The sequence below is a fragment of the Prionailurus bengalensis genome, chromosome C1 (genome assembly GCF_016509475.1).
Source record: "Prionailurus bengalensis isolate Pbe53 chromosome C1, Fcat_Pben_1.1_paternal_pri, whole genome shotgun sequence".
In the NCBI taxonomy this organism is placed as follows: Eukaryota; Metazoa; Chordata; class Mammalia; order Carnivora; family Felidae; genus Prionailurus; species Prionailurus bengalensis.
Window position 1 is genome coordinate 183,709,489 of NC_057345.1, and position 15,237 is coordinate 183,724,725.

A 15,237-nucleotide genomic window follows, 5' to 3' on the forward strand; every position below is an offset into this window, starting at 1 on the left:
CTTCTCATTCAGTCTCCTGAACACTTTATAAAGTATATACCAGAGTATGACACTTCTTAAATCCCCAGCATCTATTCTTCCAGACCATGCAAGAATAGATGTCTTAGGCTCTGAAACAGACTAGAGGACCAGACACGTTGTTAGCAAGACACATCTACCATGGCAGAGACACTGACTGCTCACTACATGGCCAAGGGCTTCTCCCCATTTCCCAGTCTCTATGCAGTTAGGCAGATCATGGGGCTACTGCTGAATGTGGACCCTGAGCTGAAGTGAAATGTGTCACCTTGGGGCCAAGACTGTAAGAGCTGGTATGGGGGTCTCCAGTGCTCTCTTCCCTGAACACTTGCCTGGAGAGGCCTCCTGTTGCAAATGGTGTCATGTCAAGATGGCAGATCCTTTAAGAATCCAATATGGCAAAAGTCAAGAGGATGCTGAGCCTGCATGCCTTAATGACAGTACAAAGTAAACCCCCTGCCAATCCATGCTGGACACGTAGCATTAGCAAGAAATCATCTTTTGTTCTGTTAAGTCACTGAGAATTCAGGGTTAGCTCATTTGCACAGCATAATCTGACTGAGGCTGACTAGTACAACTAGGTAACAAAAAGTAATTTAGAGTTAAGTTGTTCCAAAAACCACTTCATGTTCGAAGCTCTTAGTTTCTAAAAGCATTTTCTAAAATGCAAACACATGACCTGAAACAACTTTTCTTTGGCAGCAATCATGCCAAAATACCAAGGAGCTTAAGAACAGTCACTCTTCGCTATGTTGGATAGCTATTCTGGAAACTAAATACTTCATACATAAATTCTTTGTTCCATTTGATTGAATTTTGGATTAAACTGCAGCTTTCCCATCACCTTTAAAAGCATGTTGGTTTAGAACCTACGTGATGCTCACATTAAAATCCTGTATTATTTGGTATTGAAATTTTAAACGCTTTATGTAATTTCTAGAACTCTGATTCAAAGGACTGGGTTTTGGTTTTCGTAAGCAGAAGCGGCCTGGTATGTCACTTTAATCCAGAAATCTCTTCTTGTGGATTCAACCAGTGGATAAGTTTGCAGTGCAGCTTCGGACCACCAGGAAAATGATTAACAGTAGCTAAAAGGATGATAGTTTGCAATTAGCAGGGCCTTACAAAAAGCCCAGGCACCTTGCTGAGCACTTTATACATAGTATCTTATTTCTTACCATACTGGTACTTTTCCTTTTTCTTTTCTTTTTCTCTCTTTTTTTTTTTTTTTTTTTTACAGATGAGGACAGGAGGTTGAAAAATATTACATATTTCACTCAAGCTAGTAAATGTATTTGAATTTACTAGTCTGTCTGATTGCAGAGTCTGTGTTCTTAACCACTGATAACCCCAGAGTTTCTCAAAGTATGCTCTGGGTGATAATCTTGGTGGTGCACAGACAAAAGTTATTTTTTTTTAACAGTTAATGTATGTTGGAAAGAAATATAACTAACACAGAAAACCTGTCCCAGACCTTACTACTTAAAACAAAGTCAGGGTAGATAACCGGTTTTTTGTTTGTTTGCTTGTGTGTTTGTTTGTTTTAATCAGATGGTTTGAAGAAAAATATTAATAGTACAGGGGGTAATCCAATATGGCAAAACTCAAGAAGGTGCTGAGTAAATAACTAAAGGGTGGAAAACATTGGACTCCATTTTGCAACACAGGGGGGGAAAATGAAGACTGAGACACAAGACACTTAAGTTCCAGCCTTGACCGCTCCCAACTAGCTGTATGGCTCACCGCTCTGAACCTTAGTTTTTAATCTATAAAATACCAGTTTAAATTTTGGGATCTTAAAGGTCTAAAATACATAACCTAAATGCCTTGGTTAACTATTACAATCCTACTTTTTTTTTTACCATCCAAATGCAAAGAAATATGGAAAATATCATAATACATAAGCCATAATACTTTTTAAGGTAGAGTAAAATACATTTGTTGTGCCACTCACTCACCTTTGAAGATATAATCGGCATGCAGACACTGAGCGTGGTCCAGAGAAATGCTGGCAAACTATTTGTTACTGGTCTATGGCAAGACAAGCTTGAGCCAGAATATGAAATACCTACATCAATAAGCCCATTATTTCATTTAATTTTTTATTAGTGACATTTTCTCAATGAAGGATGCAGGGCATTGATTTATATTCTAGAGACAACTTCTTATCTAGTCACAGATAAATCGCAGGCTTGCACTTTGAGAAGCATTGGTGCACAGCACACTATATACTTCTAATTTTCATAAGGAGCGTTTTCCTAGCTCTGTTTAGGGACTTCAACTTGCCTGAAAATGAGAAACAGCAAAGTAAGCCTTTTGAAGTGTTTTCCTTTTGAACAGCCAGAAATAAAAGCACAAGACCAAAGGTCAAGGGGAATTAGATAGTGAACCTGAAACGAATTTAATATGCTCTGTCTCTTCTTTAAACAGCGATCATTTGATTTTTCATGGAAAGCTGTTTGTGTTGGGTACCCTAAGTGTTTTTGCATGTTTAAGCATTTGGCTCTTTTTATTTAGACAGCTTGGAAGGAAGCAATGAGTGGCAGTGTTAATCTTGTCAGAGGTCACTTCTAATTATGGAGACCAAAATAAATTATAAATCCAGTGATTTTTGAAAACCATTTACGATGCACTAATTGTTGTAATTTGGAGATTCAGGGCTATAGCTACATTGCAATCGTCTGTGAAAATCTCAGGGTGCATGTGAGACTTTCTGGAGAGAGAAAATATAATTAGCACCTGTTTCAAGAACTGTGTTCACACCCCAAATTTCCCCAAATGGCGCTTTGATATTTTCAACTTGTTTTCTTTGTATTCCCAATAGGACCTATAAAGTGCCTCAAACGCCTGGAGAACAATTTATTTTTCTGACCCAGGAGTATATATTTTCTCTCCAGATTAGCTAAAAGTCATCTGGACTGAGTTGTACAATGCAAAACCTTATTAACAATTAGCCAAACACAAACAACACTCACACTCCTAGAGAGTAAGAAAATGTAAGCCAAGAGAAACACAATCAAAGTGCAGGGCGTGCCAGTAAACCACACCTCACCGGCCAGACGTTCCACCCAAATCCTTTCCCTTTGGGATTGATTTCTATAGAGACCATCTCTCTGTTCCGCAAATAAAACTAGGCGTTGCTAGGAAACAGCCTGGCTTCTCAGGATCCAGCTAAGGAGGGGTGGCTGCTTCCTACCAAGAGCTACAGGAGTCTGAATCTCTACCTGACATATGTGCTATTGTTAGGAACCCTAGATTCTCCGTGCACCTATGTCAGAGCCTGAGAGAGAATATTTTTCTGTTTAGCCGTAACAGCCTTAAATTGGTGACATCATTTGTACGCTGAAATTCTTTTCCCCATCCTGGCCTTGCATTTCCTCTTTTCTTTCAGCTTCTCCAAATGTATCCCCTCACCACTTTCACGTAGCAATGCCCAAGAAAACGGTTTGGTATATATTCAGGTTACTTAATTTACTCATTTCATAGATTCTTTCCCTCACATGATTGGTCCTATTAAACTTTTGAAAATTTCTGCATGGCTTGGAGTTACTACTTTCAAAAATTTGGTATCAGATTTTTGTTGCTTTTATAAAACACAACCTGGTAGTCTTTAACTCTGGTGAAACAGTGCCGAGCACACTCCCGGGAGTAGTAACTACTGCAGTCGCCCACACACTCTCTCCTGCCCTCACAAACCGCTGATGTCCCTCCTTTTCCCTTCTGCATGTCAATACCACTTAGCAGCTCAGCATTAACAACAGGTACAAGAAAGCTTCACAATAATGACTTAAGCAAAGAGGGGAAGATTTTTTTCACATGAAGCAAGAACTCTGTAGTGACAGTCCAAGCTCATCCTAACTTTCTGCTCTGTCATTCTTGGCTTTTACTCTTGACTGATGTCTTACGGTGGATACATGGGTGCACCAATGCAAGATCTCACGGCCTTTCGGCAGAGTCCCAGGTACAAGAGAAGGGGAAGTTTAATGACTCTACAGGAAGCTCTGGCTTTTCACCGGAAAAGGAAGCTCCCCAAAAGTCTTTCCTTTACATCTCACTGGCCAGGCCTGGCTCACCGCCCACTCCTACGCTAGTCACTGGTTGGATTGCCATATAAGTTTAAAACTTTCATGAATCTGGGGAGGGCCTACCTGCTCTAGATGAATGGCTTGCTGTCTAACCCTCACCCTGTAAGGAAGAAGGATCTGGAAACAGCTGTCAGTTAAAAATGACAATGCTGCCACCTATCCCTCTCCACACGGGATGGCAAAGTCCCCACAGAAGTGAGGCTGCCTCCAGTCTAGAGGTCAGAATAGCCCATCTTAGCCTCAGGAGAAATGGCTATCTCTGCTTAAGGCCAGGTCTCTGTTCAGTCATTCTGAGGTCCCAGGGAAGTCAGGCTTTTCTTCTAAACACAGTCGTGGCCCTTCAACTACAGAAATGAGCCATACTTAATGTCTTAGATGCTGGGACCTGGGCCTTTCAGAGTCATTGGTTGCAGAAGACCTGTTGAGACCAACAACATGCCCAAGCACACCAAGTTCTACATAAGTGCTATTTTTACTTGCAAATGTTAGTCTCCGTGCGCATCCCGGTCACTCGAGAGGCCTGAGGGCTCCAGTGCTTGCCCTCTCTTCCCTGCCACGGAACTAAAACTATTAGAAGACATACTAAGAAGAACTAACAAACATACGGGACTTCCACTACCATTTATTAATGGGAAAATAAAATGAAACAGCTTACTCCCTACTGTCAATCAAAAGCACGGGGAAAACTTCTGCTTCAGGGCATAGGCCAATAATTAGTTCCAGACTGGCCTTCCCAGTGTAACCAACTATAAAACTGTGAGGCAGTGGTTTGCAGACATTGCACAGCAGGTGGCTGAAGACAAAAATCCCAGAGACAAGAAAAACTCAGGAGGTGACTCTACGACCACCCAGATCTCGGCCAGGTGATGACTTCCCAAGTGCAGCGCAGGGAGTTGGAGTCCTGGGAAGTTCTGACAAGCCGAGGATGCAGAGATCAACAGGCAGGGCACAGGAAAGGAAAGAGCTATGGAGGGGTGGAGGCCAGAAGTGCACATCGGGATGCCCCCCAGGCCTTTGGCTAATGTCTGCTCTGCGCATGTGCAGGGAAACACTACCAAGGCCTTCCAGAGAGCAGCTGCTACAGGGCTGACGGGTGTGTTGAAGTTCCGTGAGGTCCAGCAGTGCTGGAGAACACGGGAGTTATGACCCAGCCGAAGAAAAAGAACACCTGATCATCATTCCAGGCATCTAGCTAAGACATCAGAAATGCTGCTTTGGAAGAAGTACTAGGCCTAACAAAGCCCTAACAAAATCCACAGGGGAGACCAAACTTAGAGGCTGAATCCCACATCCCATCAAGTTAGAAGTGCTGGGGAACCACACTGGGCTTTCCACAGATCCATCCTAACGAGGTGGAAAATCATACCTAGAAAGTGCAAAGAAATAAATCTGCCTACTGGATAAAAATTAACATTAAAGTAAAAATTGTTGGGGTGCCTGAGCGACTCAGTCAGTTAAGTGCCTGACTCCCGATTTCAGCTCAGGTCAAGATCTCACAGTTGTGAGACGGAGCCCCAGGTCAGACTCCACACTGAGTATGCTTAAGATTCTCTCTCTGTCTCCCTCTGCCCCTCTCCCCGCTTCACTCTCACTTTCTCCTCTCTCTCTTTCTCAAAAATAAATGAATGAATGAATAGATGAATAATAAAAATTGTTCCACGGAATTCAGAATTTTGACAACTTAGAACTCTCAACAGCCAGTGTAAAATCAATAACTGCTAGATGTGCAAACAAACAAGAAAATGGGATCCACGGTCAGGGAATTACAGACGACAAAAACTGCCCCTTGGGGGTCCAGACACTGGATTTAGCAGAGAAATTTAAAGCAGCTACATTCAATTCAGTTCAATTCAAATAACTGAAGGAAAATATGGTCTGAATGAGTTAACATACTCATTAGAAATCTAATAAGATTAAGGGAATCTCATAAGAAAAATAAAATCCATAAAAAGGGAAAGAAATGCAAATTCTGTAAGTGAAAAGTCAAATGAGTAAAATTTTTAAATCCATTGGACGGGATTGACAACAGAATGAAAATGCAAAAATAAAGTGAGTGAACTTGAAGATAGGTACATATAAAAAAATCATATTAAAGAAAAAATAAAACAGTTTTGTGAAATCCAAAATGGTGAAGTTATATCAAAATCAAAAGAATTACTTCTAAAGTCACATCAAAACTATAACTTTTTCAGTGAATATAATAGATAGCAGATATAAAAATATAATTTTTAAAATCCTCCCTTCCTAATTTTGAATATATATATTTATTTTTTTTTTTATTTTTTTTCAACGTTTATTTATTTTTGGGACAGAGAGAGACAGAGCATGAACGGGGGAGGGGCAGAGAGACAGGGAGACACAGAATCGGAAACAGGCTCCAGGCTCCGAGCCATCAGCCCAGAGCCTGACGCGGGGCTCGAACTCACCGACCGCGACATCGTGACCTGGCTGAAGTCGGACGCTTAACCGACTGCGCCACCCAGGCGCCCCTGAATATATATATTTAAACACACTTGGTAAAAATGCTAAACTCTGAAGACTTTTTCCTTTGTTTTGTTGTCATAAGAGGAAAATATAAAAATTCCTGAATTTTGTTTTTTTGCCATTTTAGATTTGTTATCCAGCATGATTAATAAGGAGTTGCATTAGTAATACAAATGAATTTATTTTAGTCAAATACAATTCTTTGTTGCTGAGAAACATCAATTTTAGTGGGCTTAACATTTTAATAAAATCTCTGAAAGGATGTTACTTTGTCTTAAATCAGAATTTGTCAATAGTGGCGCTAATAGATAACTGTTGTGGGAGGCTGTTCTGTAATACACTCCAAGATGTATAGCAGCATCTCTGGTCTCCCATTCCCTACCCAACTGTGCCAACCAAAAATGTCTCTGAACATCACCAAATGTCCTGTAGGGGGTAAAATCACCCCCAACTGAGGAGCGCTGCCATAAATGATTAGGTCTTTTATTTCCCCCTAATTTATTCATTAAAAAACAACAACAAAATGCTGGACTTATAATCTACAGTGAAAGCAACAATGTCTTTCCATTAAAATACTCGATGTTGGAGCACCTGGGTGGTTCAGTCGGTTAGGCATCCGACTTCAGCTCAGGTCACGATCTCACGGTCTGTGAGTTCGAGCCCCGCGTCGGGCTCTGTGCTGATGGCTCAGAGCCTGGAGCCTGCTTCCGATTCTGTGTTTCCCTCTCTCTCTGCCACTCCCCCGTTCATGCTCTGTCTCTCTCTGTCCCAAAAATAAATAAACGTTAAAAAAAAAATTTTTTTTTAAATACTTGATGTTAAATTTTGAAAAGAATTCCCTTCATTGAGTGAAAAAGTTCCCCAACTTTAAGGATTTTGTTTATTTGTTTGTTTGTTTGTCTTAGAGCACCTGTGCGTCAGGAAGAAGGGCAGAGGGAGAGAGGAAAAAAAAAACAAAACCTTAAGCAGACTCCATGCTCAGGACAGAGTCTGACATGGGACTCGATCCCAGGGATCATGACCTGAGCTGAAATCAAGAGCTGGATGCTAATCCAGGTGTCCCATTATCACGTTTAATTTAGATTTTCTTTAAGCCTGGTTGATAGGTTTTGATTTTTGCTTTCAACAAAACAAATTTTATATTTTCTGGCATGTGCCATTCATCATTTGCTCACCTATGAATAACAGGTACAAATTAGCTAAATACAGCTGGGACATTTTTATGAAAACAAACACCAACCTATTTCTAAGTCATTTATTAAGAGAATATGACACGTTCTTCACCTAACTGATCAAGCACACATCAGGAATTTTGATATAAAAAGACACCACAGACTGCAGGTTGTTCTTCATGGAATTCAATCTTTAGAAACTACAGAACATTTTCTCACATCAGTTATCTAAACCTAGACTTCTTTTCAGTCAGTTCAAAAATATAGGTAAAAGCTAATATCCGCCTCCTCCCTGAAATGGGACTACTGATCAAGGGCAATGTGAATTTTTCTTTCTTTAAAAGAAAACACTGTAAAATCTGCAGGTTCTGGCATTTAATCAGGGTAGAAATGTAACCACAAATTCATATCAGCAAAGGTATTTATCATTTTTGACTCAAATTTTTCTGGGGAAAAAAATTCCCAGAATTTGCTGTTTATTTGTATGTGGGTGATTTTTTTTTTCCAGGAAAAAATACAAACTAGGATACTGTCAGAGTAAAAACATATGCTCTACATCACATGCAAGTCCATCTTATGTCACTCACCTATGTGATAAAGTCCAATCCAATCACTGGGGTCCACCTCCTCTTTAATGTCCCAGAAGATAATGAGGTTTTGGGCTTGCCCCAGCGTGTACTCGTACATGCTGGCAGTCAAGCTGGAGCGGCTCTCAGAGGTCACCAGATCTGTGTCGCTGTTTGCCCTCTGTAGGGTCATGTTCTCTGGCATGGAGCTCTGGGCGGCGAGGCTCTGAAGGTTCTCTGGGCTCAATGTGTACCGCATCTGGGGATTTCGACGCCGCACAAAAAGCAGGTGCTCCCGAGCTGAGCTGGCCATCCTGAGGTTAGCTTCCTACAAAGCTGCAAGAGACAGACAAGCACAAAGCATTAGTGCTACAATGCGAGGGAATTAGGTTTAAGCCTCCCAGACGTAAAGCCCTAAAGAGTGTTTACGAAAGCCCGGCCATGCAATAATCTTCTGCTGTCAAAATAAAACCTATTATTCTACTTGTCAACTGATGATGTCAGAAACAACTTCTATAGTCTGAGGTCACATGATGGCAAAGGCCATCACGCACCTGTGGCCCTTGATTTCACAGGGCACAGCTTCCCCCTGGCAATTAGGGACAAGCAGATTTCCCTACCAGTCCCTTTAGGTTTATCCTCTCCCAGACACCCCACCTTCAGGAATGGTCCTCTTTTCCTTCACCCCCACCCCATATACTTATTTCTTGTGGAAATTGAATTTTAAAATAGCAAGACAGAAAATTGTGACACGTGCTAAACACAGTTGAAATCTACCACTGAGCACAGGTTAACCTGCTCAATTTCCTTCTCACAGGAATGTAACCCATCAGTGTTTATCAGGAACTTGCTCAAATGTCACCTCCGCTCTTAAATAGAATGGCCATCGTATTTAAGACCACAACACCCCATCTCTTCCCCATCTCTCCTCTCTCGCTGTATTTTTCTCCATAGCAATTACCATAACCTGATGTGCCACACAGTACCATTTACTTATTTATTTGGTTATTGCATACTTCTCCCAACAAGAACGCAAGCTTGGGGAAATGACAGTCTCCTCAATAAGCGGTGCTGGGAAAACTGGACAGCCACACACAAAAGAATGAAGCTGGACCCTTATCTTACACAGTAGACAAAAACCAACTCAAAACAGATTAAGGATTTGAAAATAAACCCTGAAGGCATAAAACTCCTAGAAGAAAACATAGGGAGTAAGCATCTTGACATCAGTCTTGGCAATAATTTTTCTTGGATCTGACACCAAAAGCAAAGGCAACGAAAGCAAAAATAAACAACTGGGACTATATCAAACTAAAAAGTCTCTGAACAGCAAAAGAAACCAGGTCTGTTGAAGTTACACAGTCTTTAAAAGCAGGAACAGTGTCTCAGGGGTGCTTATGTACGGCAAGGGAGAAGCTGACATGGAGAAAGGATGGAGGAGGTTATCTGTATATTTCTTTAACAAACATTCACACAGTACTTAATCTTTCAAGTGATTCACAAACACATAGGTTATTTGTAAGACTTGTGTTTATAAATCAATAGCTGCACATGCTTAAACTTCGCCCTGCCTCAATTATTAAATGGAGATGACTTTAAGGTACCATGAGAGATTGCTGTAAGGATTAGAAAAATTGTAAGTGTTAGTCAGAGAAAGACAAAAAATCGTACGACTTCACTCCTACGAGGACTTTAAGAGACAAAACAGATGAACATAAGGGAAGGGAAACAAAAATAATATAAAAACAGGAAGGGGGACAAAACAGAAAAGACTCAAATATGGAGAACAAACTGAGGGTTACTGGAGGGGTTGTGGGAGGGGGGATGGGCTAAATGGGTAAGGGCATTAAGGAATCTACTCCTGAAATCATTGTTTCACTATATACTAATTTGGATGTAAATTTTAAAAAAATAAAAAAGAAAATTTAAAAAAAAAAGAAAAGAAAAATCTTAAGTGAGGGGGGCCTGGGTGGCTCAGTCGGTTGAGAACCCGACTTCAGCTCAGGTCATGATTGCACAGTTCACAGGCGTGAACCCCGCAATGGGCTGTGTGCTGACAGTTCAGAGCCTGGAGCCTGCTTCAGATTATATGTCTCCCTTTCTCTCTGCTCCTCATCTGCTCATGCTCTGCCTCTCAAAAATAAATAAGCATTAAAAAATATTTTTAAGAAAAATCATACATGAAAGTGTTCAGTAAAAAGCAACTACTGTTATTTTTAGTAACAATATAATTACTGAATTAATTAATGCACGATTTACTTTGGAGTAGCTCCAAGGGTTGGGAGACAGTTAAGAAAATCAAATGCTGAAGACTACCTTTTTACACAGGAAAAATTACTCTAAATTCTTCCTCATGTTAGATGACCCCATGGAAAAAACAGTCCATTCTTCCCCTGCCTCCCTATTCAACATGGCTCCTGGCTCACAGAAGCCAGAAATCAGCTACATATGGATACACAGCCCTTTGAGTTATAGCTTTTAACTCAACCACGTCTCTTAAATAATTGTTTCTACATTAAAAAAATAATAATTCCAATTTCCAAACAATCCACTTAGGAAAGAACTTTGAGAGCCCCGCACCCACAAGCCAGGAACTGAGAGGTGAGATTAGAAGAACCTCAGGCACAGAACAGAAAACAAGTCAGCTGGAACCTAAGAGTGATAAGCAGGAGTCATTGCAGGGTCTCGAGCACAAGAGTCAAAACATTAAATATAAGTATGAGAAACTTAATCTGAGAGCCTCTGCAGGGCTGGTTGTAAAAGGAGGGTAACAGAGAAGGTAAACCAGTCAGAAGCTGATTAAGTGAGGAATCCCGCACTGAGTGCTGAAAAACGGATTTTAGTAACACAGAAGGGAAATATATCAATTGGGAATATTTCAAAGAGCGAGCCCAAAGATGTGGCAACAGAATGAATACAGGGGATCAAAGTGGGGAAAAATCAGGACTAAATTCTGGATTTTCAGTCCAAGCAGCAATAAAATCCCAGAAACATTGATGGGGCTAAGAAAATCAATACGATCTTCGGTGAGTTGGAAGTAAATGCAATATACCCAAGTCACTATGTCCCAAAGACTCTTGTGAAGGTGGGTCGAGTTGCTGGTTATTATGAAGCCAGGGATAAAAATAAATATTCAAATGCAAGTTTCTGCTTAATAATAGCCTTATTGTTTGTTAATTAAAATCAACTAAAATCATCTCTAAAAGCCTTACTAGTCCAGGGTTTAAAAATCTCATTCAGGGGCGCCTGGGTGGCTCAGTCGGTTGAGCGGCCGACTTCGGCTCAGGTCATGATCTCGAGGTCCATGGGTTCAAGCCCCGCGTTGGGCTCTGTGCTGACAGTGCAGAGCCTGGAGCCTGTTTCAGATTCTGTGTCTCCCTCTCTCTGACCCTCCCCTGTTCATGCTCTGTCTCTCTCTGTCTCAAAAATAAATTTTAAAAAAACGTTAAAAATAAATTAAAAAAAAATAAAAAAGCCTCATTCAGATTTTACTTTGCATAACTTAGATCAATGGAAAAGAAAAAAAATTAGAATAGGGAATGCCCGGGGGGCTAAATCGGTTGAGGATCCAACTCTTGATTCGGCTCAGGTCATGATCCCAGGGTCGTGGGATCAAGCCCTGCATTGGGCTCGCATGGAGCTTGCTTAAGATTCTCTCTCTCCCTCTCTCTCTGCCCCTCCCCCACTCACACACAAGTGAGTGCACTCTCTCTCTAAAATAAAATAAAATGAAATAAAATAAAATAAAATGCTCAGATTACGATGAGGGACAATAGTCCAAGCCTGTATTGGAAAATTTCATTTCTCCCCTATAGGAAAAGAAAAGTATATTTTAGAGTTCATGTTTCAACAGTAAATAAGATCAAACATCATGCAAAAATTCTCAAGGCTGCATGAAAATGAAAAATAACAAACCACTCTAAATATTATAGATACAATTTTCCTTTATAACTACCTTATGCAAAGCACTATTCCCACATGGGCAAATTAGCTACTGAAATGACAGCGAATGGCTACTTTATATTTTTTCCTACTGAAATCTAAGAAGTCTTGACTTGCTTCTTGGTTTCACACCTATGCCTTATGCAATAAGAAAGACAATTTCTTTAGATAAGTATCCATGCTGTTCTGAAAAGCTTTACAGATAAAGCCAATGGAAGGGAAACTGATTAGTACCCACCATACTTATTACACAGAAAGCTGGTCCTTGGAAGATCCTTAGACAATCCCTCCCTTGAGGAGCGCTGCTGCAGCTCTAGGTCCCATTCCCAAAGGACACAATGTAATATGATGAAGCACTCCTTAAACCCCGCCCCCTTCGATTTATGATGAGGTCTGCACTATGCTGCTCTCTCGGATAACGGACGTCTGCTTAAACAACAGCTAAAAACAAAATCACTTTTCTTCCAGAGGTCAACAGAGATGTAATTACCAAGCAAATTGCAAAACACCTTAGTATATGACTCCATGTCCAAAAGCAGCAGATTTTGTGCAGAAGACAGAGACAGTAGCAGACGACAAATACATTAAGCAAGCATCTTTATTTAAAATATTTTTGCTCAAGAAACTGGAGGTGAATGTCAATTTACTGAATTTCACCTGAAGGGTAAGTACTGACAACATTCCATGTCAAACTAGAAATGCACCCTAGGATTTTAACTTCCTAGACTGTATACTGATAAACAAAGCTAAAACAACCTTGTTTAACCATTCAAATTCCAAAAAAACAAAAACAAAAACACATAAACACACACACACACACACACACACACACACACACACACATATACCTACTCAACTATACTATGCTTTAAACTCCGTGTGTGTTTTACTATATAAATGAGGGAAACAAAGGGCGAAAAGATGTCAAGAGACACTAAAGGAAATATAATTAGCCTGCAACAAGCGGAGATGTGAGAAACCTAGGAAGAGAAATCAGCCACCCAGCAGACCCGCCAGGCCAGTTGACACAGGAAATGAAGAAAGTCATCACCAAATTCCCAACTACAGATCTCTCCCAGTGGATTTCCACCATACCTGCTGCTAAAAGAAAGCAATCATAGTCATCACTCAGTGTTTATCCTACATAATCATAACCCCAATACTCAGCTTACTCAGCAAGAATGTTCTAGTAAGGTGATTAATACCAGAAAATCCCTGCTACAACACTTGTCAGTAAGTGCTCCCAGGACTCCAGGGCATTTGACAGAGAGCCTCGGCTGACTCAAGCTGCCTGCCTCTCACTTCCTCTTCTCAGGGGGAGAAGTATCAGAAAATGCAATTTACCCTCCAGGCTCCTGCTCTTTAGAAAAAGCCTGTCCTTCTCACAGTTTCACCAAATAATATGTTAGGATCCACAACATAAAAATAGTCCACGTGTCAGTTTGGAAAAGGAATGTACACAAATGGGAAGAAATCACTTTAAGTTCCAAAACCTTTTAATTTTTAAAATTTTTTAATGTTTATTTATTATTGAGAGAGAGCGTGAGTGGGAGAGGGGCAGAGAGAGAGGGAGACACAGAATCTGAAGCAGGCTCCAGGCTCTGAGCTGTCAGCACAGAGCCTGACACAGAGCTCGAACTCATGAACCATGAGATCATGACCTGAGCCCAAGTTGGACACCTAACCAACTGAGCCACCCAGACACCTCAAAAAGCTTTTATTTTTTTTTAACGTTTATTTATTTTTGAGACAGAGAGAGACAGAGCATGAACAGGGGAGGGGCAGAGAGAGAGGGAGACACAGAATCGGAAACAGGCTCCAGGCTCGGAGCTGTCAGCACAGAGCCCGACTCGGGGCTCGAACTCACGGACCATGAGATCATGACCTGAGCTGAACTCGAACGCTTACCCGACCAAGCCACCCAGACGCCCCCCAAAAAGCTTTTAATCTTAAAGACTGAGTCCAACAGTGCATTCAATATGTTGTTTTAACCTTCAATTGCTGAATATATGAGATAAATAAGAGAAAATCATTACGATTTGGTTCAACTCTTTGGAGTTCCTTAAATTCAATAAGGTTTTTAATTCAACTACTAAATTTTCTTTTGTAGGTGTGAATAGATAATTCCCAAAAGGAAAAAGTTAAATAATTGATAATTACATATCAAAAAACAAATATTTTAAATATGAGATGTAATTTTTTATCCATTAAAATGTCCAGTTTGAAAACTAACATAGGGGCGCCTAGGTGGCTCAGTGGGTTAAGCGTCCGACTTCAGCTCAGGTCACAATTGCACGGTTCGTGAGTTTCAGCTCTGCATTGGGTTCTGTACTGACAGCTCAGAGCCTGGAGCCTGCTTCAGATTCTGTGTCTCCTACTCTCTGACCCTCCCCTGTTCGTGCTCCGTCTCTGTCTGTCTGTCTGCCTGTCTGTCTGTCTCTCTATCTCAAAAATAAATAAATCTTTTAAAAAAATTATTTTTAAAAAAGAAAACTAACAGTACTCAGACGTGCAGGTGCAGTGAGACGTCTCACAAAGCTTGCTGGCACCCTGGGAGAACGAAAGGCATCCAGACCAAAAGTGAAGGCAGCTTCCTCAGAAAAAGGGGAATGGTTGTAACTAGAAGAAGAGGAAACGAATGCTGGACAAAAATAAAGGAGAAAGAAAAATGAAAGTAACAAAATATGAGCACCCAAATGACAGACCCTTACATATGTAACGAGAGAAGAATATAGGATCGGACAGCAAGTATGGGAAGAAGAAAAGCAACAACTTTACTCATGTACCTCAAAAGTTGATTGTAGATTGTAACCAGTCCCTTACTGGAATGATATTCAATTGGCATGGATATCAACTTTTTATTTTATTTTTTTAAGTTTATTTATTTAGAGAGAGAGAGCACGCACGCAAGAGCACACACGCACCAGTGGGGTAGGGGCAGAGAGAGAGGGTGGGAGAAAATCCCAAGCA

The 15,237-nt window shown here is 40.7% G+C and overlaps 1 protein-coding gene across 3 annotated transcripts in view; it reads right to left on the reverse strand.

Annotated features, from left to right (window-relative positions):
- The window catches only part of HECW2 (HECT, C2 and WW domain containing E3 ubiquitin protein ligase 2), a 369,888-nt gene that overhangs the window by 225,522 nt on the left and 129,129 nt on the right, over positions 1-15,237 (reverse strand). For all 3 annotated transcript variants that reach the window (XM_043577368.1, XM_043577366.1, XM_043577367.1), the window contains exon 2: positions 8,347-8,661. In XM_043577368.1, the coding sequence (XP_043433303.1) occupies positions 8,347-8,638 (292 nt within the window). In that variant the 5' untranslated portion in view covers positions 8,639-8,661. The remainder of the gene's footprint in view (positions 1-8,346; positions 8,662-15,237) is intronic.